At 39.3% G+C, this 25624-nt stretch overlaps 1 protein-coding gene across 1 annotated transcript in view; it reads left to right on the top strand.

Annotated features, from left to right (window-relative positions):
• LOC126354251 (SH3 domain-binding protein 5 homolog) overlaps positions 1-25624 on the top strand; it is a 79460-nt gene that overhangs the window by 9060 nt on the left and 44776 nt on the right. The window contains exons 3-6 of the mRNA XM_050003767.1: positions 7124-7301; positions 20044-20162; positions 20242-20325; positions 21808-21933. Coding sequence (XP_049859724.1) covers positions 7124-7301; positions 20044-20162; positions 20242-20325; positions 21808-21933 — 507 coding nt within the window. The remainder of the gene's footprint in view (positions 1-7123; positions 7302-20043; positions 20163-20241; positions 20326-21807; positions 21934-25624) is intronic.

The following is a 25624-nucleotide window of genomic DNA, read 5'->3' as shown; positions in this document are numbered from 1 at the left end:
GAATTGCAGGAGATTGTGCTGGCGGCAAGGGACTTCCTTTCTGGTAATTGGCACGTGCCACAGTTGGATGTGCATGGTAGTAAGGGCCCGTTATCTTGAGGGATATCCTAGGCAGCCTTACCTGGTGCTGACTCAGTCTGTTGCTGCCATTGACAATTCCAGTGCATTGGATCATAACACTGCCTGTCCTCACCCATGCCATGTCCAATAGGTTTGTACCACTTGCAGCATCGTCATTCCCACCAGCAGTGTTTTTCAGGTCCTTCACGTCCCTTACGCTCATTGGGTGAGCCAACAGTCCTCCCCTCATTTTCATTTGTTGCATGTTCACTTTGACTGCCCCCACATGGAGATTATGTTTGTGGGGTATGCCGGCAGATGGGTCATATAGCAACTGTTTGTGACGGTCGATAGGCCTTGACTTGATCATCAGATGCCATGCTGCTTTAACTGGAATCTGCGGCTGATTCCTCTGCCCTGCACATGTTGCCCCAGTGTATTTTGCACACGTTGGTAATGGATGGGCGGCTGATTAAATTTCAGGTAGGCACTGGAGTGACGGTCAGTCTCATTAACTTAGATACATACAGGGTCATGATGTGAGTGGATTTGCAGGAGCCGTTCCATGAGGTTGTCTTTCAGTAACCAGCACTTTCCCTTGTGACCACAAGATTCTGTTTCCGCGCGTTATAAGAATGTGGAACAACAACTTAACTTGTTAGTGGTTAATCCACCATTGGCATGAAATATGTTATTGTCTTACAGATCGTTGATGAAGTTCTTATAATGTCTCAATCCATTACTTTTTGTGATTTTTGACTCCTGAATGCAGCCATACAGCCTGTTTGAGAATGCTTTGGGCCGAGCAGAAAATTTCGAGACACGTGTTTTTCCTTAAACCTTAGTGGTACCCTAATTTTGTCACCTCCAGACCATTCCCTTTACCATGCTCAACAGAGAAAAGGCTAAATTGGAGTATTGGTAGGATCAGGTTGTCATTCCTTCCATTTTGTCGAATATCTGGGCCATCTCTTGATGATGATACAAAAGCTCAGTGGTTCCATGTGCCTTTGCGGCAATTTTAGACAGATGGCCAAAGCATGATGTGTCGCAGATTTGTATCCCATTCCACAGCAGGCAGATTTGTTAGCAAAAATTGTTAGGGGGACAGTTTTTTCCCCACATAGATTTGCATGAGTTTTACCTTCAGTTGCCATTGGCTGCAGTTTCTTGGACTTTCCTGGTCCTCAACACCTCATTTGAGCTTTAGTAGTTAATCCCATATTTTTGGAATCTTATCTGCACCCGGAATTTACCAATGGTATTTTGAGTAGTTTATTAAGGACATTCCCTGTTGCATTGGTTACTTTCATGACATCAAAAGAAACCCATCTGAAATATTCAGTTAGTTTTCCAACACCTCTTGGAGAACTGCCTGAGTTCCAAGCTGGGGAAGTGCAGTTTTTTTATCTCTGAAGGTGCATTTTTTGGGTCATTTGCTTAGTAAAGGTGGTCTCATCCCCATGGATGGCCACATCAAGGTCATTGTCAACCTATCAGCACCTGAGAACCTGAAGGAGGTCCAGTCATTTTTGGTAAAATTTTATATTGTGCTCATTTCATTCCCCCGGCTCCGTATGTTTGCGAGCCTTCTAGCCAACTTTGCCCAAAGGACATTAAGTTTGTCTGGTTTGCGGATTTTTAAGAGACTTTTCAGTCTCTCAGCAGTGTTTTTGCTCTGTTTGCTGTCTGGATTCCTTTATGATGGTTAATTGTTTAAACCTGCCCAGTAATACATTTCTGCATGGCTTTGGTGCCATCCTGCCCCATGGGAATCTGGACAGCACAAGCCAGCCCATAGTTTACGCGTCAAAGACGGTTTCCTGTATGCAGCACAAGTATTAACAATTGGAAAAGGAGAAACTCGTTATAATTTTCAGGATTGAAAAGTTCCATGTATTCTTGTATTGTGGCGGTGTTCCACCTCAACACCAATCACAAGTTGTTTGTTTCCTTACGTGGCCCTCATTCCAAGGTGCCAGGTAGGACTGCTCACCAGTTGCATCAGTGGGTCCTCTCTTTCAGTAATTATTGTTATGAGGTTTGTAACACCTCAACCATGAAGCATGCCAGTGCTGATGCTCTGTCACAGCTAACAATGGAGTCTGATCCAGAATTTGATTGGCAGGAGGCTCTTGTGTTCTCATCGCATAATGGGGTGCAGCTGCCCCAGTTGGACTTTCTGTTGACAGCATTTGAAGCCGCAACTGCCTCAGCTGCTGACAGAATTTTGCGGAATATTGTTTTGGCAATCTGGTTGTCTTGGATAGAATGCATCTCTTTGAGTGCGGATCAGGTGTGGGGTGTACATTATGCTTCCTATATGATTGGCTTAGTGTTGTCCAGGGAGTTACTGTACTAGTGAAGGAAGAGAAATGCTGCCATGTGCCCGCTCCCATGGCATTGCATACTCACATACTCCAGATGCTGTGTATGTTCCACTGGAGTATGACTTATATGAAGGCACTGACACAGTGTCATTTGTACTGGCCAGTGATCAATCAATATATTGAACATATGGTACATTCTTGTGTGGGGCTTGTGGACAGAACCGGACTGCACTGCTGCACCTGTTTTCTCCTTGGCAGTCCCGGAGCATCCTTAGGACAGGGTGCTTGTCGATTTTTCCAGCTTCTTTTTGGGCAGCATGTGCTTATTGGTGATTGATGCCATGTTTAATTTCCCGCTTGCAGCCAAACTGTCGTCCACACTGTCAGTTGCCATGGCCCTCGCATTGTCAGGTTATTTTTGTCGTTGATAGATCTCCCTCGACAGTGCTGTCGTATAACGGTCGGGAATTTGTGTCGCGGGAGTTTGAGGACATTTGCAGTCACAGTAGTATCCAGCATCTGACTTGCTTCATTTGACCAGACTTCTAACTCGGAATTCAAGTGCTTCATATGTACATCTGAGATCCAGATGAAGACACCCTTGTGATGATGCATTGTCAACAGATGCAGTCCGGCAGAACTTTTGCATGGGTGTCAGCTATGGGTCTTCTGGAATTGCTTCTCGCATTGTCAACAGATGCAGTCCGGCAGAACTTTTGCATGGGTGTCAGCTATGGGTCTTCTGGAATTGCTTCATCCTGAGTCACATGCCATGGACCATCATAGTCTGCTGTGTTTTCTTCCTGATACTGCGATTTGGGCCTCATCCTTCAGCTACTGACATTGGTAGCTGCCGGGTGTTGTGGGCCACAGAGGTTGGCAGTTGTTTGTGGTGGATGTTGGTAGGGAGCATATGACCCACCAAGCACCCACATCCCATTATGATGTCACTGCCACCGTCTGTTGGGTGGCGGGGTGGATCACGACCTTGTTCTGGCTGAGGGCTCCCACTTGGAGCTAAATGCTTCCCCATTGCTGCCCTCTCCTTGCACTTTGCTGTTTTCTTGTCACCTGCAGCAGCAGTAGCCCCCAGTGAAGCCCGCAGCTACCCCTGCCTATGTGGAGCCAGTAACACCCCCCCCCCCCCTTTCGTAGCCCCAGCCTCTGTGACCTTCTTTTAGGGCCAGTGGCGTCAGTGCTGCCTCTTTTAGTGGTTTGTCCACTGTCTGATTCTCCAGGCGCCTCTCCTGTTCTGTTCTGTGCCAGAGGTTGTGGTCCAATCCTGGACATTTCGGTCGTATACGGCCTTTCATGGGGGAGGGGTTAGTATTCCCACCAGCGATCAGGGCGGAGGCTGATGAGCTGGCATGGGTAGCACGGCAGGACAGTGTGGAAACCTGCCATGGACGGCAAACGTGACACACAGTACGGGCAGACCCGCTGGTGGAAGTGTGTACTTGCAGTCGCAACAGTCTGGTTGAGCCAGTGGTTACTTGCAGAGTTTGATCACTGCAGACCTCAACTAGCCTATCATCTACACCTGCCATGGACTGAGTTCTTCCAGTACTCATTCCTATGTGGATTTGGACACTGTGCTTCCCGTAGATTAACTATGATGGTGACTTTGTTTCCCTCTCGTGGCCTTTTGTTCCCCGGCTATCACCGTGCCGCTCTCAACTCGTGAAATATCTGTGCCAACCATGTAGTGAAGTGGCATTGTCACACCTGTACAGACACTAAAGTATGCATTGGCCTTTTAACTATGCAGATGTAAATAACAACATACAGCTTCTCTTTGGGCTCCTTGCTATGTGTAGGATAACTTCTAAAGCTTTTCTTTGGACTCCTTGCTGTGTGCAAGATAATTTTGGTTGTCAAATATATACTTGTGCATGGTCATTTTTACCATAAAGCGGTGGCAGCCGAGTGGTTAGCGTTGAGTCCTGTTTGTCAGTTATTTTTAATTTTCAACAGTCATTTTCTTTACTATTTATATTACAGTTGATATAATGGGGGAAAATATGTGTAATTGGATGAACTTTTATTAAATTTACAATTTTATTTGGCAGTCTACAAATTTTTACTGCCACAAATAGTATAATATTCGTAACTACCAACTAGTATACGACCATACGCATAAAGTGATACTTAAAATGTATGCTTGCCCATGTCTTCAAAATTGTTCATATTTAATCGAAAGGAGAGCGAGAAATCACTTCTCGTGAAGATGCTATTCAAATACACTCGATACTGCATGACCAATTATCAGCACCAATATTTAAGGAAATACTGCGGTATGCATGGTTTGCTTCCAAATTATCGTCTGAAAGAGAGGTTTTTGAAAATATTTTCGAGATTTGTTTTTCCAAGGAAACCTCAAAAGACCTTGTGTATGCGGAAACATTGCATTTATTCAGTGCAGCTGGTGCCGTTTAACTTTGTTTTCCATGTTGTTACAAAAAATGTCATGCTGCAACTTGTACCCGTAATGTCGAAAGTGACAATTAATTGTACACCTTTCAAAAGCCGTTTGTGCCGGTCAAAACTTGGAGGTAATAAGTCGTTTTGGGCTCCTTCCAGATATAAGGGATTTCTCAAATTATGGACAAGCATACATTTTCAGTATCACTTTTTGCTTTTGTCATTTACTAGCCGATAGTTTCGAATATTATATTATTTGTGATAGTAAAAATTTTTAGACTGCCAAATAACATTATAAATTTAGTAAAAGTTCATTGAATTACGTATATTTTTCCTATTATATCAATTGTAATATAAATAGTAAAGAAAATGACTGTTGAAAATTAAAAATAACTGACGAACAGGACTCGACGCTAACCACTCGGCGGCTGCCGCCGCTTTATGGTAAAAATGACCATGCACAAGTAAGTATATATTTGACAACCAAATTTATCTTGCGATTTTCTCAACAATGCTTGAGAAGTACGTGGTACTGCTTACACATTTTATTGTCATGGGGTACTATGAGAGCGCAAAGTTTGCAGTAAATCCGCATTCCAAACCATACCAAGCTTCAAGATTTATTCATAATTTAGTTTAGTTCTTTGGTAGGCTATAAATTTAAAATAATGGCAGCAGAAAGTATAATTATCCTTGCAAAAAAGAAAAAAAAAAGTCCGAGCTGAGTTATTGAGCAATTTCTTGCTCCTGAGCCTCCAGAATTACTTGCTCTCACAACAAAAATGAGATATCTGCAGCAGAACTACATCAAACTGCAAAACCTGAGGATACAAATGAAATTACATCAGTGTGAACATACTGGATCAACCGTTTGTAACAGAATACAACATTGTTCTTATACGCGGTGAGTCCAGTTTTCAAGGAATTGATGACTCGTGTCAAGAAAATCGCCACCCGACTTGTGCTTGGGTGCAGTCCTTTTAACACAAAATTGTGGTTCAGCATACACTTGGGCTTGGTCTACAAAGTGTTAACAGAGAGCTAAGTCATCAGTAATAACAAATTTTAGTAATGCACAACAGACACAGGTCTAAATTGTCTCTTGAATAGAGAGCACTAGTATTTGTGCACAACATATAATTTTCCAGAATGAGATAAAAATAGTTATATTAACAAGAAGCTCCAGAATCTTATAGAACATGTGAAGATCAAATATAAATTCTGTCTGAAGATGAGAATCAATCGCACCTAGTAGTAGCTCTAACCACTACACTCTACTGGACAACACAGAAACATGGTCCTTCCCAATCTTGTTTCACTGATTGTTGAACAAAGAATTATATCATGTGATTGTTTAGTTGGCACTCAGCAGACAAAAATGAAGTGAGTGTAGCATAAACTACATGCTCCAATTAGGAAGGGAGACAGCAAGAGTCAGAAGTGTGTGTCAAATCGGCTGAGAGTGACATTGATCCAAAGGAGCTGTTTCTCATTGTACCCATTCCACTTTCCATCCCTGGCAGATCATTTGGTGTCAGTGGGATCATGGAGGGTATGGGGTCAACATAAATTCTCTCCTGCCCATTGTTAGTGTTTTAAACCTTGGAGCCGCAACTTCTTATGTAAGTTGATCCTGATTTGATGCCACAATACCAGTTGCACACTATCCCAGTCTTCCCAACAAGGAAAAATGCCTTTCGATTCTGGGAATCGAACTCGTGTCCTCCACATGACTGGCAGACACACACTTGACAGTCAGTTACGGAGGTGACGGAAGTAGTTATCACATAAGAGGAAAATAACATCTTGATGTACAAGCTGTGCCACAACTTGCAGTTATTCAACTGTAAATGATTGACTTATTTCACACAGGCAAGCTTTGGTGCATTGGCTGGCAGATTATTAATTACCTTTTCTATTCGTGAATTTGTTTTTCGAAAAGATACATCTGGTGTTAGTCGTAACATTATTAGACTGTATTTCTGTGTTAAAGTTCTCATTTCTGGCACGAATCTGAATTTACATTTACATTACATTTGTCAGCATTGTCTTTTATTAATATGGCATGTCTTTAGTGAGGGGGAGGGGGAGTTACAGGAATGAGAGCTCCACATGAAACATGCACTGGATCTTTCTACAGTCCAGCAGTTTGGTTTGCATGTTTTGTCACAAGGACGCTGTCAGCAGTCTGCCTGGAACCATTGACATGGCATTATATCATGTTACTCCCTTCTGTTGATTACTATTTACACATTCTCCCACAACAGTCAATATGTTACATGAAGATAATACTCTTGTGGTTTCTATTACAGGAGGCCAACAATACATTCAGATTGCTACTCAATGATTCAACACGGCGCCTTAAACTCCTTTCCAAAAATTTAGGCTCATGCATTGAGCGTGCTCGTCCATACTATGAAGCTCTTGAAATTGCAAAGAAGGCACAATTGGAGTGTCAAAAAGCTGCTGTCCAGTTCCAAAGAGCTAATGGTAAGGTAGTTGAGATTGTAATGTTCATTTATTGCATTTTTCCTTATAGGTTTCATTAAAAAAATAATAATAATAAAACATGTTCATGGCAAGAACTTGCTTGGAGGAAAAGAAGTAATAATCTATAGAGTCAATCAAAGTAATTACACACACACACACACACACACACACACACACACACACACACACACACACGCAAACCAGATGCACTTTGCCATGGGGGAATGGCTTGAGTGCCTCAACAACACAGATAGCCATACCATACGTGGAACCACAACAGAGACTGAACTGTGGAGACGTTAGATAAACACATGGTTGCTGGAGAAGGACAGCATATTTTGCAGTAGTTGCAGGGGAACAATCTGGATGATTGACTGATGTGGGCATGTAAATTTAGCCAACATGGTCTTGCTGTGCTGGTACTGCAAACAACTGGAAAGGGAGGGGAAACTGCAGCTGTTATTTTTCCTTAAGGCATACAGATCTTTTGTATGAGTAAAAGGTGATAGTATCCTGATGGGTAAAATTTTCTGAAGGTAATATAGTCCTCTATTCGGATCTCCAGGTGGAGACTACTCAGGAGGATATCATCATCAGCAAATACAAAACAGGTGTTCTGTAGGTTGAAGTGTGGAAAGTTAGATTCCTTAATTGGGTAGGTTGCTTAGAGAATTGAAGAAGGAAAATAGTTAGATATAATGGGAATGAGTGAGTGTAGTGACAAGAAGAACAGGACTGTGCAGAGAAGGGCAAGTGAGGATGGAGGTGGGATGTGGATGCTCGGGTGTGCTAGGGAATTTCTGAGAATGAAAAACACATAACAAGAGCTTCAGTGTCACATTTGGAGTTTATATTGCTCCTAGCCTTATTAGTCAGGGACATCAAAAGAGATGAGCTACAGCGTCGGGGGCTGCTGCAGATTGACTGAGAGCATGGTGCCCTAACGAAGGAGCTAGTACACACATTTAACTGGGTGGAGAGCTGGTCGACAATAGAGTGAAGAACTTGTGTTTTGGATGCCTTCAGGTGGCCCAATCGGCATCCCTCACATGACGCTTTCCTATTTGCTGGCAGGGTGTGACCCCAAAGCATCCTATTGTCAGCAATGCCTTGGAAAGCATCCACTGTCAAAAGTACATGCGAAGGGAACATTACCCATGTTAACCAGGCATGGACAGAGGTGCATCAGATAACATCCAATATACACCTGCGAGGTCCAGTCGCTGTCTCATCACAGAACGTAGTACTGGAATCGTGAAACATAGGGTAATAAAATTTTGAAAGAAAAATTCCTCAATCCTTGAATTTTTTCTCTTTGGTTACTCACCACATACAAGACTTCTGCTCTGGCGAATACTGGTTTATAAATACAAATTCAAATAGGGGTAATGCAGGAGTAGGTCTAGTAATGAATAAGACAGTCGGAATGTGGGTAAGCTGCTATGAACAGGATATTTTGATAGCCAACATATAGACATGAAGCAAACACCCACCACAGGAGTACAAGTTTATGTCAGCCATTTCCGTGGATGATGAAGGGGTTGAAAGAATGTATCATGAGATAAAAGAAATAATTTAGATAAGTAGGGGAGAGGAAAATTTGTGACGAGAGACTGAAGTTTAATATAGAAAAATGGAGACAAAATAGTAGAATATGGACTAGTGAAAAGTGATAACAGAGGAACCCACCTGATAGAATTTGCACAGAACATTATTTAATAGATTGAATACTTAGTTTAAGAAACTAATGTAAAAAGGTGGTTGATTACACACGGTGGTCAGCAGAAATTTCAGAACCATATTTTTAATTGCAAGATATCCTTCCCCTCCCCCTCCCCCACCCCATGAACCATGGACCTTGCCGTTGGTGGGGAGGCTTGCACACCTCAGCAATACAGATAGCTGTACCGTAGGTGCAACCGCAATGGAGAGGTATCTGTTGAGAGGCCAGACAAACGTGTTGTTCCTGAAGAGGCAGCAGCCTTTCCAGTAGCTGCAGGGGCAACAGTCTGGATGATTGACTGATCTGGCCTTGTAACACTAACCAAAACGGTCTTGCTGTGATGATGCTGCGAACAGAGTGGGAATTAGTGAAGTTCAGTGGCAGGAGGAACAAGACTTCTGGTCAGGTAAATACAGAGTTATAAATACAAAATCAAATAGGGGCAATGCAGGAGTAGGTTTAATAATGAATATGAAAATAGAAATGCGAGTGAGATACTACAAACAGCATGGTGAACGCATTATTGTGGCCAAGATAGATACGAAGTCCACGCCTACCACAGTCGTACAAGTTTATATGCCAATTAGCATGAGATTGATGAAATGTATGATGAGATAAAAGAAATTATTTAGATAGTGAAGGGAGACGAAAATTTAATTGTCATAGGTGACTGGAACTTGACCATAGGAAAAGGAAGAGAAGGAAGCGTAGTAGGTGAATATGGAATGGGAGTAAGGAATGAAAGAGGAAGCCTCCTGGTAGAATTTTGCACAGAGCGTAACTTAATCATAGCTAACACTTTGTTCAAGAATCATGAAAGAAGGTTGTACACATGGAAGAAGCCTGGAGATACTGGAAAGTATAAGCCTGGAGATACTGGAAAGTGTCAGATTATATAATGTTAAGACAGTGATTCAGGAACCAGGTTTTAAATTGTAAGACATTTCCAGGGGCAGATGTGGACTCTGACCACAATCTGTTGGTTATGAACTGTAGATTAAAACTGAAGAAACTGCAAAAAGGTGGGAAATTGAGGAGATGAGACCTGGATAAACTGAAAGAAGCAGAGGTTGTAGAGAGCTTCAGGGAGAGCATTAGGGAACGATTGACAAGAATGGGGGAAAGAACTACAGTAGAAGAAAAATGGGTAGCTTCGAGAGACGAAATAGTGAAGGTAGCAGAGGATCAAGTTGGTAAAAAAAAGTGAAGGCTAATAGAAATCCTTGGGTAACAGAAGAGGCATTGAATTTAGTTGATGAAAGGAGAAAATACAAAAATGCAGTAAATGGAGCAGGCAAAAAGGAATACAAACGTCTCAAAAATGAGATCGACAGGAAGTGCAAAATGGCTAAGTAGGGATGGCTAGAGGACAAATGTAAGGATGTAGAGATGCATATCACTAGGGGTAAGGTAGATACTGCCTAGAGAAAAATTATAGAGACCTTTGGAGAAGAGAGAACGACTTGCATGAATATCAAGAGCTCAGATGGAAACCCAGTACTAAGCAAAGAAGGGTAATCAGAAAGGTGGAAGGAGTAAATAGAGAGTCTATACAAGGGCGATATTCTTGAGGACAATATTATAGAAATGGAAGAGAATGTAGATGAAGATGAAATAGGAGATATGATACTGTGTGAACTGTTTGACAGAGCACTTTAAGACCTGAGTCGAAACAAGGCCCAGGTATAGGCGACATCCCATTAGAACTAATGGTAGCCTTGGGAGAGCCAGGCCTAACAAAACTCTACCATCTAGTGAGAAAGATGTATGAGACAGGCGAAATACCCTCAGACTTCAAGAAGAATATAATAATTCCAATCCTAAAGAAAGCAGGTGTTGACAGATGTGAAAATTACCGAACTATCAGTTTAAAAAGCCATGGCTGCAAAATACTAACACGAATTTGTTACAGACTGATGGAAAGACTGGTAGAAGCAGACCCCCAGGGAAAATCAGTTTGGATTCTGTAGAAATATCGGAACATTTGAGGCAATACTGACCCTACAACTTATCTTATTAAATAGATTAAGGAAAGACAAACCTATGTTTCTAGTATTTGTAGGCTTAGAGAAATCTTTTGACAATGTTGACTGGAATACTCTCTGTCAAATTCTGAGGGTGGCAGGTGTAAAATACAGGGAACAAAAGGCTATTTACAATTTGTACAGAAACCAGATGGCAGTTGTAAGAGTTGAGGGGCATGAAAGGGAAGCAATGGTTGGGAAGGGAGTGAGACAGGGTTGTAGGCTATCCCTAATGTTATTCAATCTGTATATTGAGCAAAAAGTAAAGAAAACAAAAGAAAAATTTGGAGTAGGAATTAAAATCCATGGAGAGAAATAAAAACTTTGAGATTCGCCGACGACATTGTAATTCTGTCAGAGACAGCAAAGGACCTGGGAGAGCAGCTGAACTGAATGGACAGTGTCTTGAAAGGAGGGTATAAGATGAACATCAACAAAAGCAAAACGAGGATAATGGAATGCAATTGAATTAAATCAGGTGATGCTGAGGGAATTAGATTAGGAAATGAGACACTTAAAGTAGTAAAGGAGTTTTACTATTTGGGGAAGAAAATAACTTATGATGGTCGAAGTAGGGAGGACATAAAATGTAGACTGGCAATGGCAACGAAAGCGTTTCTGAAGAAGAGAAATTTGTTAACATCGAGTATAGATTTAAGTGTCAGGAAGTCGTTTCTGAAAGTATTTGTATGGAGTGTAGCCATGTATGGAAGCGAAACATGGACGATAAATAGTTTAAACAAGAAGAGAATAGAAGCTTTCGAAATGTGATGCTACAGAAGAATGCTGAAGATTAGACGGGTAGATCACATAACTAATGATTAGGTATTGAATAGAATTGTAGAGAAGAGAAATTGGTGGCACAACTTGAGTAGAAGAAGGGATCGGCTGGTAGGGCATATTCTGAGGCATCAAGGGATCACTAATTTACTATTGGAGGGCAGTGTGGAGGGTAAAAATCGTCGAGGGAGACCAAGAGATGAATACACCAAGCAGATTCAGAAGGATGTAGGTTGCAGTAGGTACTGGGGATGAAGAAGCTTGCACAGGATAGAGTAGCATGGAGAGCTGCATCAAACCAGTCTCAGGACTGAATACCGCAACAACAACAACAACAACAAGATATTTGCAATGGTAGATGTGGATTCTAATGATAATTTATTGGCTGCGAACTGTGGATTGAAATTTAAGAAATTGCAGAAAGGTAGGAAATTAATGAGATGAGAACTGGATAATTTGAAAGAACAAGATTATTGACAAAGCACTAGGCAATATTTGACTGAAGTGAGAAGGGAATAGAAGACAAATGGGTAGCTTTGACAGATGGAAATAATGAAGGCAGATGATATAATGAGTAAAAAGACATGGCCGAGTAGAAATACATGGATAACACAGGATATATTGAATTTAATTGATGAAAGGAGAAAATATAAAAATGCAACAAATTAAGCAGGCAAAAAGGAATAAATAATTTAAAAATATATTAAATTTTTAAAAAATCCCACCTTCTATTTCAGTATACCATGCAGTAGTTTTAGCAGCATTACATGTTTTTTTCAGGGGAGGTTTGCACTGTTAGTAATAGAGGCAGTAAATATGGCTTTCGTTTATACTCTTTCTCTTTGGATTTTCTTTTCACCCACATTTATAGGAAAAATTCAAATGGAAAAAATATGTAGTCACCCGGTGGCCAACGAATGTGTTCTAGCCTTCTTATCCATTAGATACAGAATGCCAGTAGTTGATGTAGTACAAAATGAGTAGCAGACACAAATGCCACTCAGAAACAACAAATTCTGTTTTGAGGCAAAACAAACTGCATGAAATAACAGTGACAACTCACTTTTGCAGAAAGTCTCCATAGAGGAGTCCTGCAAGATAGGTGGTTAAAACAATTGATGATTACACATTTACAGATAAACAATACATTTTATGGTTCCACTATGGTACTTCATCCCTCTCATTGAAGTTAGTTACCAGTGTTGATGTCGTGTGTCAGTATCGTAGTGAGTGTACAGTTTGAATGGAATTAGTAAGTGTAAGCAACTACCTGTGATAAATTCAAACTGAGCATATTCACATGCAATATGGTGTTCTTCTAGAGCAGTTTAATTGAATGATTTGTGTCTTCAAAAGAGGTTGGGATGAAAAACAACAAAAATAAAACTGGGGTATTGGAATTTTGTCAAATTAAATCTGTGATGCTGAAGGAATTAGATTAGAGAATGAGACATTAGAAGTAGTTAAATAAAGTTTGTTAGCTGGGCAGCAAAATAACTATGGCCAAAGTAGAGAGGATATAAAGTACAAACTGGCAATTGTAAGGAAAGCATTTCTGAAAAAGAAAAATTTGTTTGCAATGGATAGAAATTTAATCATTAGGCAGTCTTTTCATAAGGTATTTGCCTTTTGCGTAGCTTTGTGCGGAAGTGAGGGATAAACAATAAACAATTCACACACATTTGAAATTTGCTAAAGAAGAATGCTGAAAATTACATGGGTGTAGCGGATAATTAAAGAAGAGGTGCCGAATCAAATCGCGGAGAAGGAGATGGTTTTACAACTTGATTAATTGAACGGGGTTACAAAGAATTGTCAGTGCATGTGTAATGGAGCAAAGTATGGAGGTATAAATTGTGGAGGAAGACCAGGGAATGGACACAGTAATCAGTTTGAAATGGATTTAGGGTGCATGATTATGCAGAGTTGAAGAGACTTACACAGGAAAGATTAATGTGGAGAGCTACATTAAACCAGCCTTTGGACTGAAGAACACATCATTTAGAAAGTAATTTCCGTTTTCATGTAATATGGGAAGTAGTGAGGAAAATAGAACAGTCAGTACTCTGGTTCACACAGTAGGTTACTGTGCTTAAAAGCTGCTAAAACATTACCAGCTTTTGTGACTAAAATTCGACTACTTAATTTGTGGATTATCGGTGATCTTCAGTAAGATGTGCAACTCATTTTCGTTGGTTACCCTCCATCTGAAATAATAAATGGGTCCACTTCACATACATTTGATGCCTGTGAATCAAATAACTAATGGAGCTGCAATAGTCAAAATGCGTTAAAAACTTGTTTTATTGTGACACAGGTTTAGTGCCTAAGTCTGACTCTGCACAGCTACTGCCATTTTTCTGTACATAGCTTTTAACAATCACGAAATTTCATCCTGCATTGTTTAAATTGAAGTTGATTGAATTTATAATTAAGATTTCGTTGCTTTCACAAAATTGATTATAAAATTTGGCTTTACAATTTTCTACAATGTTTCTGAATCGGGTAGGTTTTTCAGATATTGCAATACTCATAAAATAAAATTACATGGACAATGTATCCACAGTAATGTTCTAATCCTTTTCATTGACAATTTTATAAGTACAGATTAGTTTTTGCTACCAACTTAGAGTCTGTGTCTTTAGTTATCTGAATTGTCTTTAGTTACCTGAATTGTAGTTACTGTGCATTTTGCCATACCAGTTTTGTGAATGATAGATTGGACTTTCATTTACATTGATTTTTACATATTTTCGGTTTTTTGGTCAGTATCCTTACAGCTCATCTTAATTTGGTCCCAGTGTGGTTTGCTGGACTAATTTAATCAATACAGTAAGCCAATGTTACAATACAAGCTCTCTTACATATATAAGATCGCATTAGCTTCACGACCTTGTCACATTCTTTGTAATTGTCGGAATTTTAGTTTCCATGTTGTGTTATTCAGCTACATCACACACACAAACACAAACAAACTATCGCACAGCACATGAGAATTGTGGGCGAGCCTTTTGTTAAGCCATGCACGCACCAGAATAGAATAGATGTTACTCAACACGGTAAGTGTCTGTTTGTGAAACAAAGTATTGGGAAATTGTAATCACATTACATAAATATATAGAGAACAGTTTTAACATATACTCATGTAATTACATGGATTATTCATCATTAATTCATTTTCACAAATGCCTTTTTGTATGTCCTTTCTCCACTCCACAAATTCACAAGTGCAATGAAAAGTTTGCATTTGGTGTCCCATTTCTCCATTCTATTCAAATGCTTTGTCTTTCTCTGAATTAACACACTGTCTCCATTACTAGCAATTCAGTCAGAACACAATTATAAAAAGTATATAAAGTTTTAAATGATTGATGCGCAATTAAGCTTTAAGTGTCATACAATTAAGTCAAATTTCTTAGGTAATCATATTATTAACTAGTACAGGTATATAACAAAACTCGGTCATACATACAGATTATTACTAACTATAATATTTTGTTCTAGCATTGGGGATGCATACAGTGTATGTGTAGTCAAAGTTTATAAGATAAAGTACTAATTAAAGGTATTATTATTCCAAATTATTCACTGAATGTGAATTTCATGCCATCAGCTGCAGGGTATAGAAGTATTACCCAATTGTGACATGAACATTTGTGCTGAATGAGGACTTGAATGTACAAGTGAACAATCACCTTAAGCATTTTGGCTATCTGTGCCTGCTTCCTAGTCCGATCCAAAGTCCCGGTCTGGCTCAGATTTTCATGTCACAGTTAGGTAATACATTTAGATCCATTGCAGTTGATGTCATGAACTTTGCATGCAGCAAATAATTTGAAATAATATTTCATACATCAACTAAAGCAAAACTAGGAAAATGGACTGTAGTCGAATTAAGTCAGGTGATGCTGAGGGAATTAGATTAGGAAATGAGACACTTAAAGTAGTAAAGGAACTTCACTATTTGGGGAGCAAAATAACTGATGATGCTCAAAGTAGAGAGGATATAAAATGTAGACTGGCAATGGCAAGGAATGCGTTTCTGTAGAAGAGAAATTTGTTAACATCGAGTATAGATTTTAAGTGTCAGGAAGTCCTTTAGGAAAGTATTTATATGGAGTGTATCCATGTATGGAAGTGAAATGTGGATGATAAATAGTTTAGACAAGAAAAGAATAGAAGCTTACGAAATGTGGTGCTACAGAAGAATGCTGAAGATTAGATGGGTAGATCACATAACTAATGAGGAGGTATTGAATAGAATTGGGGAGAAGAGAAGTTTGTGGCACAACCTTGACTAGAAGAAGGGATCGGTTGGTAGAACATGTTCTAAGGCATCAAGGGATCACCAATTTAGTATTAAAGGGCAGTGTGGAGGGTAAAAATCGTAGAGGGAGACCAAGAGATGAATACACCAAGCAGATTCAGAAGGATGTAGGTTGCAGTAGTTGCTGGGAGATGAAAAAGCTTGCACAGGATAGAGTAGCATGGAGAGCTGCATCAAACCAGTCTCAGGACTGAAGACAACAACAACAACATTTCATACAGTTGCTGATCGTGAAATCATCACTGAGCAGGAATCAAGTAATGTTGTGAGGTTAAAGGGAAAAAAAGACTATAATAAGATGGGGCTGGGGAGTGTCCGTAGATACCTGAAATGGATAAGGCAACCGCTCACAATCAGCAAGAAAGTCGGATTTCTATCATAATTAGCTAGGATTGGAGAGAACCAACTAGGGGAAAACTCTCCATTTCGAGATTGGTATTTTTCATTTCATGTAATAAGTTTGACAATAAATGGTAATATTAATATTTTTGTAGCTTTGTGATCATATACTCAGTATTTTGTAGGATAAGTACATCATCATTTGCATTATTATAGGAACAGTTAGAAAGACCACAAATAACAAGTTCCTTTAAAACAAAATCATCACCCAAGCTGATGTAAAGCATATGTGTAAAGATGTATGATGCTTGTGCTTATTCTATAATGTGCATGACTTCATGATCCTTCTTGATTTAGCATAAATACATTCTCATACAAATTACAATCAAATAAGTCAGTAGTTTATTTTCTCAGTGTATCAGTGGCGTAAGAGTTTAAGCAAAGGAAATGTGTTTGATGAATCATAATTTTCTTGTAAATTATAGATTGCACCAATCAGTTACCCTTTTTAAATTTTATTATGCAGATCTAGATTTCAGCCAGAAGCTAGCCATTCTCAATGCATTATTATTTTTGCTCAATGCAGGTACATTCCCGTTAATTGGGCTTCACCCACAGTTCATTGAATACTATTCAATGAACTGTGGATGAAGCCCAATCAACAGGGACTTACATGCATTGAACGAAAGTAATAGTGCATTGAGAATGGCTAGCTCCTAGCCAAAGTCTAGATCTGCATAATAAAATTTAAAAAGGACGACCGATTGGTGCAATCTATAATTTCAAGTAAGTATAACAGTCACTGAGTGCAACCACTTTCCGAATGGGAGGTAACCTGATCATAGTTTCCATTAAATGTTATCCTGTTCTGCTACAGTACACTGTGATAGTGAAAATCCACATTGCTTCTTGTTCAAAATGAGTGTTCAATTGAAAATCCTGCAAAATAAGAAATTTATTCTGTAATATGATTTTTAGTGGCAGCAAATCCCTAAGCATAATTTTTGGACTAAATGTTATGAACGAAGATGTACATGCAGTGATTATGTTCATTGGAGAGTGGAATGATGTACATTCGTGACAGAAGAGCCCATCTGTCTGTAATCAGGAATGAACTAAAAACCAAATGTTTACAGTACGTCAACTGTCAGACACCTTCCCTAGATCTTTCGGTGAGTCTCACGTGAGATTGTGACTAAACTATTACATGCCACAAGTTCTGTGTCAGTTGGGGGTTTCAAAACTTACTCCTGAGACCACAAAAGTCAGTCGATAAGTGCTTCTCTGGACTTCATTTTCACTGTGGTGAAGAAGGAGGAAGCCTACTGGACAGAATAATTTTGAGTGCTGACAAGATCTGGATTCCTGTGCTATTGCAGTGACAAATCAGCGGTCACTAAAAAGAAGGTGGGGACATGTCAGACTATATATATATGTCTGAAGTGTACTGTGAGATATTAAGAAACCTGAGTCTGAGCTATTATAAACACGTGACACAATCTCTTGATTACAGTGTCATGTTTTACACAATCATGCATGGCCACACACTGCCCTGCAAATGCAAGAATTGTTGGCATCAGTTCATGTGGGATTAATTGAACATTTGCCCTATAGACCTTTAGTGGCACTACAGTTTGGGATAGGAAAAGTCAGTTTTGGTGCAATATTTCAGAGCGCCCAAGTTACAGCCAGAGGAGGGCCTGTTTGACAGCAAGTTACTCTACCAGTGGTTGCGAAATAGAATGGAGGCCACAGGGCCATAGACGAACTGAAAAGAGTAAACACAGCAGTTTGCATGGTGCAAGTTACAGGCAGAAGGGGCCCACTGGCCTACCTAGATGTTATGACTATGTGACTCGGAGCGGCGCATTAGCAAAACAGAGGTGCGCAGCCGCATATAAATAGGTGCCGGTTCACTAACAAAGCATTCAAGTGTGGCAGCTCTCCTGGACGGCAGGGCATGTCACACCACTGGCTACACACAGCAGCAGACGGGGTGCCAGCATTCCAGTCCCCGGTGGGTCGCTGTTTCGACCCTCTGAGGCCAACGCGGGGTCTGTAGCCAGCCAGCGACAGACCACTACATGGCTCGCTACTGCGGGCAGTCGTCTTGGCTCCCAACATACACCGGAGACATCCAGGGCGAGGGCTGCAGATTCAGACGCCAGATCGCGGGTGCTCGTTGTCGCTGTGGTCTTAGCCACGCCCGAGAGGGCGTGCGTTGCAGGTCGCCTTGCAGTGGGTGGCGCTGAGGTGGCAGAGGCGAAGGCCACTGAGTCGGCTGCTGGCGTATCCTGATGACTTTGCAAGCCCGCTTCTCTAGAAAGCCAATACACAGCAGTGCGTGCACAGGTCGCTGAGGCAGCCATTCTGCGCCTAGCCGTTTCGCAGACAGCAAAGTGGTGTCCTCAGCATTGCAGGACCCAGAGACGCTGACTGGAAAGAATGGGGCACTGTTAGTTGGAAACAGTAGATCACTTGGAAGGCTCGGACGAGACTTAATACAGTGCCTTCTACCTCTTCCCACTACATTTGATGTTGCTGTTACATTCGGTGGCAGAAGTTGCCACTACAAGCCCATACTAAACTCAAAGTGATTTCCATTTCCTCATGTACACGAAAGAGTGCTTTTTCCATTGCTTCGATTCTGGTGAAGATCTTAAAGAAGCGATCACAGTAGTGGAACATTATGCAGTTAACTCATACACCAGCAAGAGTAACGTATTCTTTTCCAGAAACCTTAGTCCGCAGTTGTGAAAATCACTGTTTGGAATAATTTTTGGTAGGTAGGAATGTTTAAGGGAGCTGTGTCACATTCTGAAGTTAGAACAACTTGCAAATATACAAGCACATTCAGTTCGGCCATATTGACCTTAACAGTGAAAAATGTAAACCTGAATTCATTGTTTCTGTGCAGGCACAGAAGACTGATAAAAGCAAAGTTCCATCTGAGAATGCAGAATTTGACACCCAGAATTACAATTTTTTTCACTATTGTACGCCTGTGGAAATAAATAATGACTTCAGTTCCAGAAGTTGTGATGTTTACAGTTATTCCTTTTCCATATGATGGTTGTATATTGAATTGCCTAATAATTATGATACTACATTTGGCTGACGTCCAGACCTGGTGCATTGCATGTTAGTAACTACTAAATCAAGTGAGGTAAAAACTGATGGCAACCAAAAAGGGCACACACAAGATTTTTATCACCTCAGTGGGGACTCTAAGCCTTAAATCGTCTCTTCAGATGGTCATATTATCTTGCCTGTGTCTGGCAAAATATTCCCATAAGCTCCATAGGAAAGTTCATAAGTTTTGCCATAGTCTCACCTCTTTGTATATATACCAAACAATAAGCATATACATTCTTTTTTTAATAGTCATAGATCAGCATTTGGTTTTCATGTTAGTGACCAGTTGTGACAACTGATTTCGAGAAGTATTCCTGTATCCTGTGACAAATTGCATTACAGGCATCTACCAATTATTTATAGTCTTTCACTTAAGTGGGTTGTATGTCTAATCGCCCTATTATGGTTTGGCAGAAATACACCAAGCTGCGAAAGAAACGGTGGCACTTGCCGAACAGAGGTTTCTGAGTAAACAGCACGAATGGCAGTTTGATAATGCTTGGCAAGAGATGTTGAATCATGCAACCATCAAGGTAAAAAAGATATAAATATATTTTTGTATGCGACTTTAATCAGGAATATTACAGGCAAGCATTCTTTAATATTTTGTAGGTTATGGAGGCAGAAACACAAAAAGCAGAGAGTGGGCGTGAACACCAGAGGCGGGCAGCACTCTTCAATGCAGCAGAACAGAAGGTGAGAAGTTAGGGAAAAGAAAAGAAAGAAAAATTGATTTCTTATCATAAAATTTTGTGCACTATGTAAAGAAGTTTTTGTAGCTGTGAAATTTTCCAAAAAGTTATAAGAGTGAATGATACAAAGGCAGTTGAAGTCCCATGATAGGCCAGAGAAGTGTAATACATGAGAATGGTGTGGTTATTGGCATGAAATCGTAGGCAGTTATCGGGTCAAGGGTACTTCACATGTAACAGCCAGACATTATTGTTTATCCATAGGATCATTTACAAAATCAGTGATGTAGTAGCAAAACTGTGCCTGGGAATTGGAAAGAACGCGGAAGGTGTCTCATGCCTTGTTTTTTTGCACTTTCACAATTTTGACAGGAGTCAGTGTTTGCTTGTCCCAAACTCTATGAAAGAAGACCATTTGATTATTTTGAATAATGCTTGGCACCCACTCACTAGTGAAGTATGACAACTGTCTTTCTCTGGCATGAATCAAACAATATTTGCGGTAGTAACTGTATAAATCTAATAACTGTTGTGTTTCTTCTGTAAAATTCTTTGCTAATTGCATTTCATTGGGAGTGATCTCAGCAGTCAGCAATTTTACCACTGCACTCAGGCATCATATTAAATTCTGAAATCAGTAATATTTTGTTGGGAATAGTAGAGAAGGGGAAGACTGAGTGGGAAAAGGAGAAAAAATAATAAAGGAGAATATATTGAAAACAGAAGCCAAAGTTGACAGAGGGGATGCAGAATGTAATGTGAAAAGGTGGATCGAAGAAGGCTGTGGAAATGAAAATATTGACAAAGAAACATGAAACTAATGGAAATGGAGATAGAGTGAATGCCAAGAGAAAAATTAATATTGGAGAACAAGTTTCCATCCTTGGAGTTTTGAAGCACTGCTGTTACAAGTAATCAAGTTAAATGGCTCTGCGGTTAGGGCACTGGACTCAGTCATAAGAAGCAGGGCTAAAATGTGTCCAGCCATGAAGATTTTGGTCACCTGTTCACCCCCCAGCACAACAGTAGTGTACCCAATATGTCTGTGTTGAGAGTAAAGTCTGTATACATGTTTGAGAAAGTGTTCTGTGTGTTTGTGTAGTGTGTATCTGAGGCAGAACATGGAAACCAACCTGATATTCACTCAGTGGGATGTGGGAAAACCACTTGAAACACAAACCGAGGCTGATTTGCTCATCGACCCATTATACATATTCCTTACCCTAACCCTTACCATGACTATACATATTGAGAAAGTGGGACTGTAATATGTAATAGGATGCATAAGGGCATGCTGTATTATGGAACAACACACACATATGTAGGAATGATAGCATTGAGGGAGGGGAGGGGGTGTGGCAAGTTCTGAGGTGTCATAGTAACTAATGAGTATATTATGGAAGTTCTAACTTCATAACTTTTCCCATTGCTTGTGTAGTATGTGTTAATTAAATCTATTTTGAATTTCTGCATTCCTTTCTTCTAGGTCCAAGAACTAGAACAAAGACTAAGAAGAAGCATTACTCGTTCAAGGCCATATTTTGAAGAAAAAACTTTATGCCAGGAGCAGTTGGCCACTCAAAAGTGTCGTGTGGAGAATTTGCAAAAAGCAGTAAGTAGATTAACTACTTTACGTATTCTTGTTCATTGTCATCTACATTTTACTGGAGACATTTATTAATGTTAATGTTTGTAGTCACCCATAGTGTGATGTGCCATGGCATCTGTAATCAGTACATAAATTTTGAGCTTAGGTTTTCGATTTACATGTATGAAGGACATAGATTCCAAAAATAAATGTAATGGACATCAAAAATGTAATGTGATAAAGAACTAATGTACTTTGTGGAGGTTAATGGTTAGAAACAAATTTATTGAATAGGACAGCAGGTGAAACAGACAGAAATTTTCAAGATATGTTAAAAACATCAATTGGTACTTCCTCAGGTAATTCGAGTTATGGCCTGTATCGTAAGATATTTGACTCTAGGAAGGTCACTTCAGTTAAGATAACAAAGATAGAATTATATCCTAAATCATACATGTAACAAATAACTGTCATAAGTTGTTAGAGGTGAACTGGTATGAGCATTGAAAGTCTTGTATTTATATTAGGTCATTGCTTTTTCACAGGCAGTGGCCTATTCTTGACTTTTTCTCCTCTCTTTACATGACATTGCTCTGTAGTTGTCTGCATTCTAGCTGAAAAGCTAACAACAGTACTAACACTTCATTTTTGTATGGGTCAAGTGAGATAGGTTTGTGACCAGCTCATCTTTCAGCAGTCTAGGTTTAAATAGTTATCTTAAAATTATCTTTTATGTATATTTATCTGCCAGTGGTGTGTACTGAACTTCAATAAAAGCAAGCATTTACAATAGAACTATATTTTTGATGACTTTAATGATCACCCACTCATCAAACACTGACCTCGACTGCCACAGGAGACCTTTTTCAAATAATAATAGAGCAAAGTTTGTAAATGGGTTCTTGAGAGTGTGAACTACATTCATAGTTTTATCATTTTTGTGGCTGAAAAGCTTTTCGTTAGTTACCAATTCATCCATATGTTGAAACATGAATATTTCATATTTCAAGTCCATCACATTTGGCTGTCAACGTTTCTTCAAATTTATTAATATTTGTTAAACATTAGGCAACGTAGTAAGCTCGGACTTCCAATATGTCAAATAGAGCACTAGCGAGGAGAAAATATCTGAAAACATATGTATGGCAAAATTTAAATTGACATCTTACATCACACTTTCAAATCCATGAGCAGCGGTATAGGTTTCTTCATCCTGCTTATCTGTATCTATCATCTTCTTGAAAAGTGAAACCATCAGACTGCAATACAATATAAGGTTTTCAGCAGATGTGACACAGAACTCCACAGTGTAGCTGTCACTTTAGGCAGTGGTTTCTTTACTTCTTCATCTAGAGCACAGGTTCTTTATGTTGTCTTGGAAGAAAAAGTAGGAAGACCATTCATAGTAAAAAAATAAATAAATAAATAAATTCTGCATTCTTTTGTTTTCAACAGAGCTTACGATAACACTGAATTCAGTCCATGAGTAATACAGTAAACAAACATTACAGTGGAAAATATGTTTACCTCTCTTGATTGCATTCCATTCAAATGACCAGCCAACTGCAGCTCCATCATAATTCTGAACATGTTCATGAATTTCAGGAACTTTTCATTTACGTGACTAACACCTGTGACATAGCATGGTATTGAGGAGAACTACAAGAAATTACACACATTAGTTGCTTCATCAAGAGTAACAGAGATGAAATTGGATTCATTTATCTCCTTCCTTATTTTATTTATGAGTGTATTTCAAACAGAAGCAGTCAAGTTATTCTGTATTAGATTTGACACTCCTATAAATACAGAACAGTATATTAAGTGATGTTTCAGCTATTTGTCATATTAACTAAGAAAATGTGTGACTTCAGCGTAATTGCATTTATTCAGATTTTGCATATTAGGGCATTCTGACAGCCACTCTTTGCCATTGTAAAGTTAAGTATTGAAATGCCGTATGCAAGATTTCTACTAATAGAGCATGATTCGGTCATAGGTCTACCCAGTTGTATTGTGCTTTCCTCCTCTTGGAAATTGCAGGCAGTGAAGTTATACACCAAATCCCCACATTCTCACTGGTGCCGCTGTGCTTGGATGTATGTGATTTCGCCACTGAGCAGTACAAGATGCAATCGGCTTGGTTACTTACCTTCCCACCAAGAGCAGAAAATCTATTCGATGGATATCATACAATTTTAAGATTGTTTATGATTTCCAAATTACACAAAACTACATACTTATCTCATAGAGGAGGTGTTGAGCCGCAGACACACGCAGTGGAGAAGACAGCTAAACATTTAAGCTTTTGGGCAAAAAATCTTTCTTCCAAAATAGAAACGCGCGCCTCGTCCTCCCCCCCCCCCCCACCCACCCACACACACACACACACACACACACACACACACACACACACACTGTTCTAAAAAGATGAACTATATGAAATCACTTCTGTTGATAGTAATTCAGGTCAGTAGAGATGAAAGCACCAGTGAGAGGAAAAGAAGATTGCTGTGTGCATGTATAACAAATTAAGCACACATGCTCATGAGATAAAGTTACAGAAAATTGCAGGTGTCATGATTTAAAATGCTTAATCGCCCAGAAAAATGTCGAAGGGACTTCAACAAAAGGGTATGTTGTACTTTCTGTCTTCCAACACATGCAGTTCAACATTTTATTGAGAAATTAAATTTTGTAAATCATCTCTTCCTTTTTCCTAACCAAGAAGACCAGATAAATTGGCTTCAATAAAAAAACTTTATACTTTATAAATTAAATCACACAATTGCCACTGGAAGAACATACAGACTATCAGATGAAGAGTTGTGAAAAGCCTTGGATAACATTAGAAAAGAACACATTGTGTCAATGTGCCATCATTCCTTGGGAGAACTAGATTATTTAATCTCAAAGAAAACTGCAATACATAATCTTAGACCCTAATAAGGTTGTTAGTGGATCACTGTAACATCTTTGTTGCTGAAAGTAAAATTATTTTCTTTTCAAGGCACTCAAATAACAGACTGTTAAATAATGAGTGCTGTATCATTGTATAATAATATTGATTAATATTAATGTATTTGTAACTTGAAGGTAAAGTAAATTATTCAGTCTTTTTGCAGAATGCATTGTTATGGTGTATGTTAAAATATCTTCACTGTTAAGCCAAATGTGAATAAATTTAAGTGTGTAATTCTACTAATGTAATAAATTGATTGTCACTACATAAAAGTAATGAACTGACAGCCTTATTTGGTTTTTGCCATATTATATCTTAGTAACAAGTCCAGAGCCCTATAAACTATGCACTAGCTGCTGTGCTTATCACTAGAATAAAATTTATTTCATTCCATTCCCACTGGAACACCACATGATATTTGGAAAACTTGTTAATAAATAATGTATGACTAACATGCTTTTTTCCACAATAAAAAATTCAGATTTTGAAATTTTCAAAATTAAAAAATAATTTAATAAGGGAAAGTTTGGCATTACTATGAATATTGCCAGTTGGCACACACTTTTAAAGTTTATAACAAACTGAATGTAGATTAAAACTGAAGAAACTACAAAAAGGTGGTAGTTTAAGGAGATGTGACCTTGATAAACTGACTAAACCAGAGGTTGTACAGAGTTTCAGGGAGAGCATAAGGGAACAATTAACAAGAAAGGGGAGAAAGAAATACAGTAGAAGAAGAATGAGTAGCTTTCA

The sequence above is a fragment of the Schistocerca gregaria genome, chromosome 3 (assembly GCF_023897955.1).
Source record: "Schistocerca gregaria isolate iqSchGreg1 chromosome 3, iqSchGreg1.2, whole genome shotgun sequence".
NCBI classification, from domain to species: domain Eukaryota; kingdom Metazoa; phylum Arthropoda; class Insecta; order Orthoptera; family Acrididae; genus Schistocerca; species Schistocerca gregaria.
Note: the sequence above shows the minus strand (reverse complement) of the source record. Positions and strands in the feature narration are given on the sequence as shown.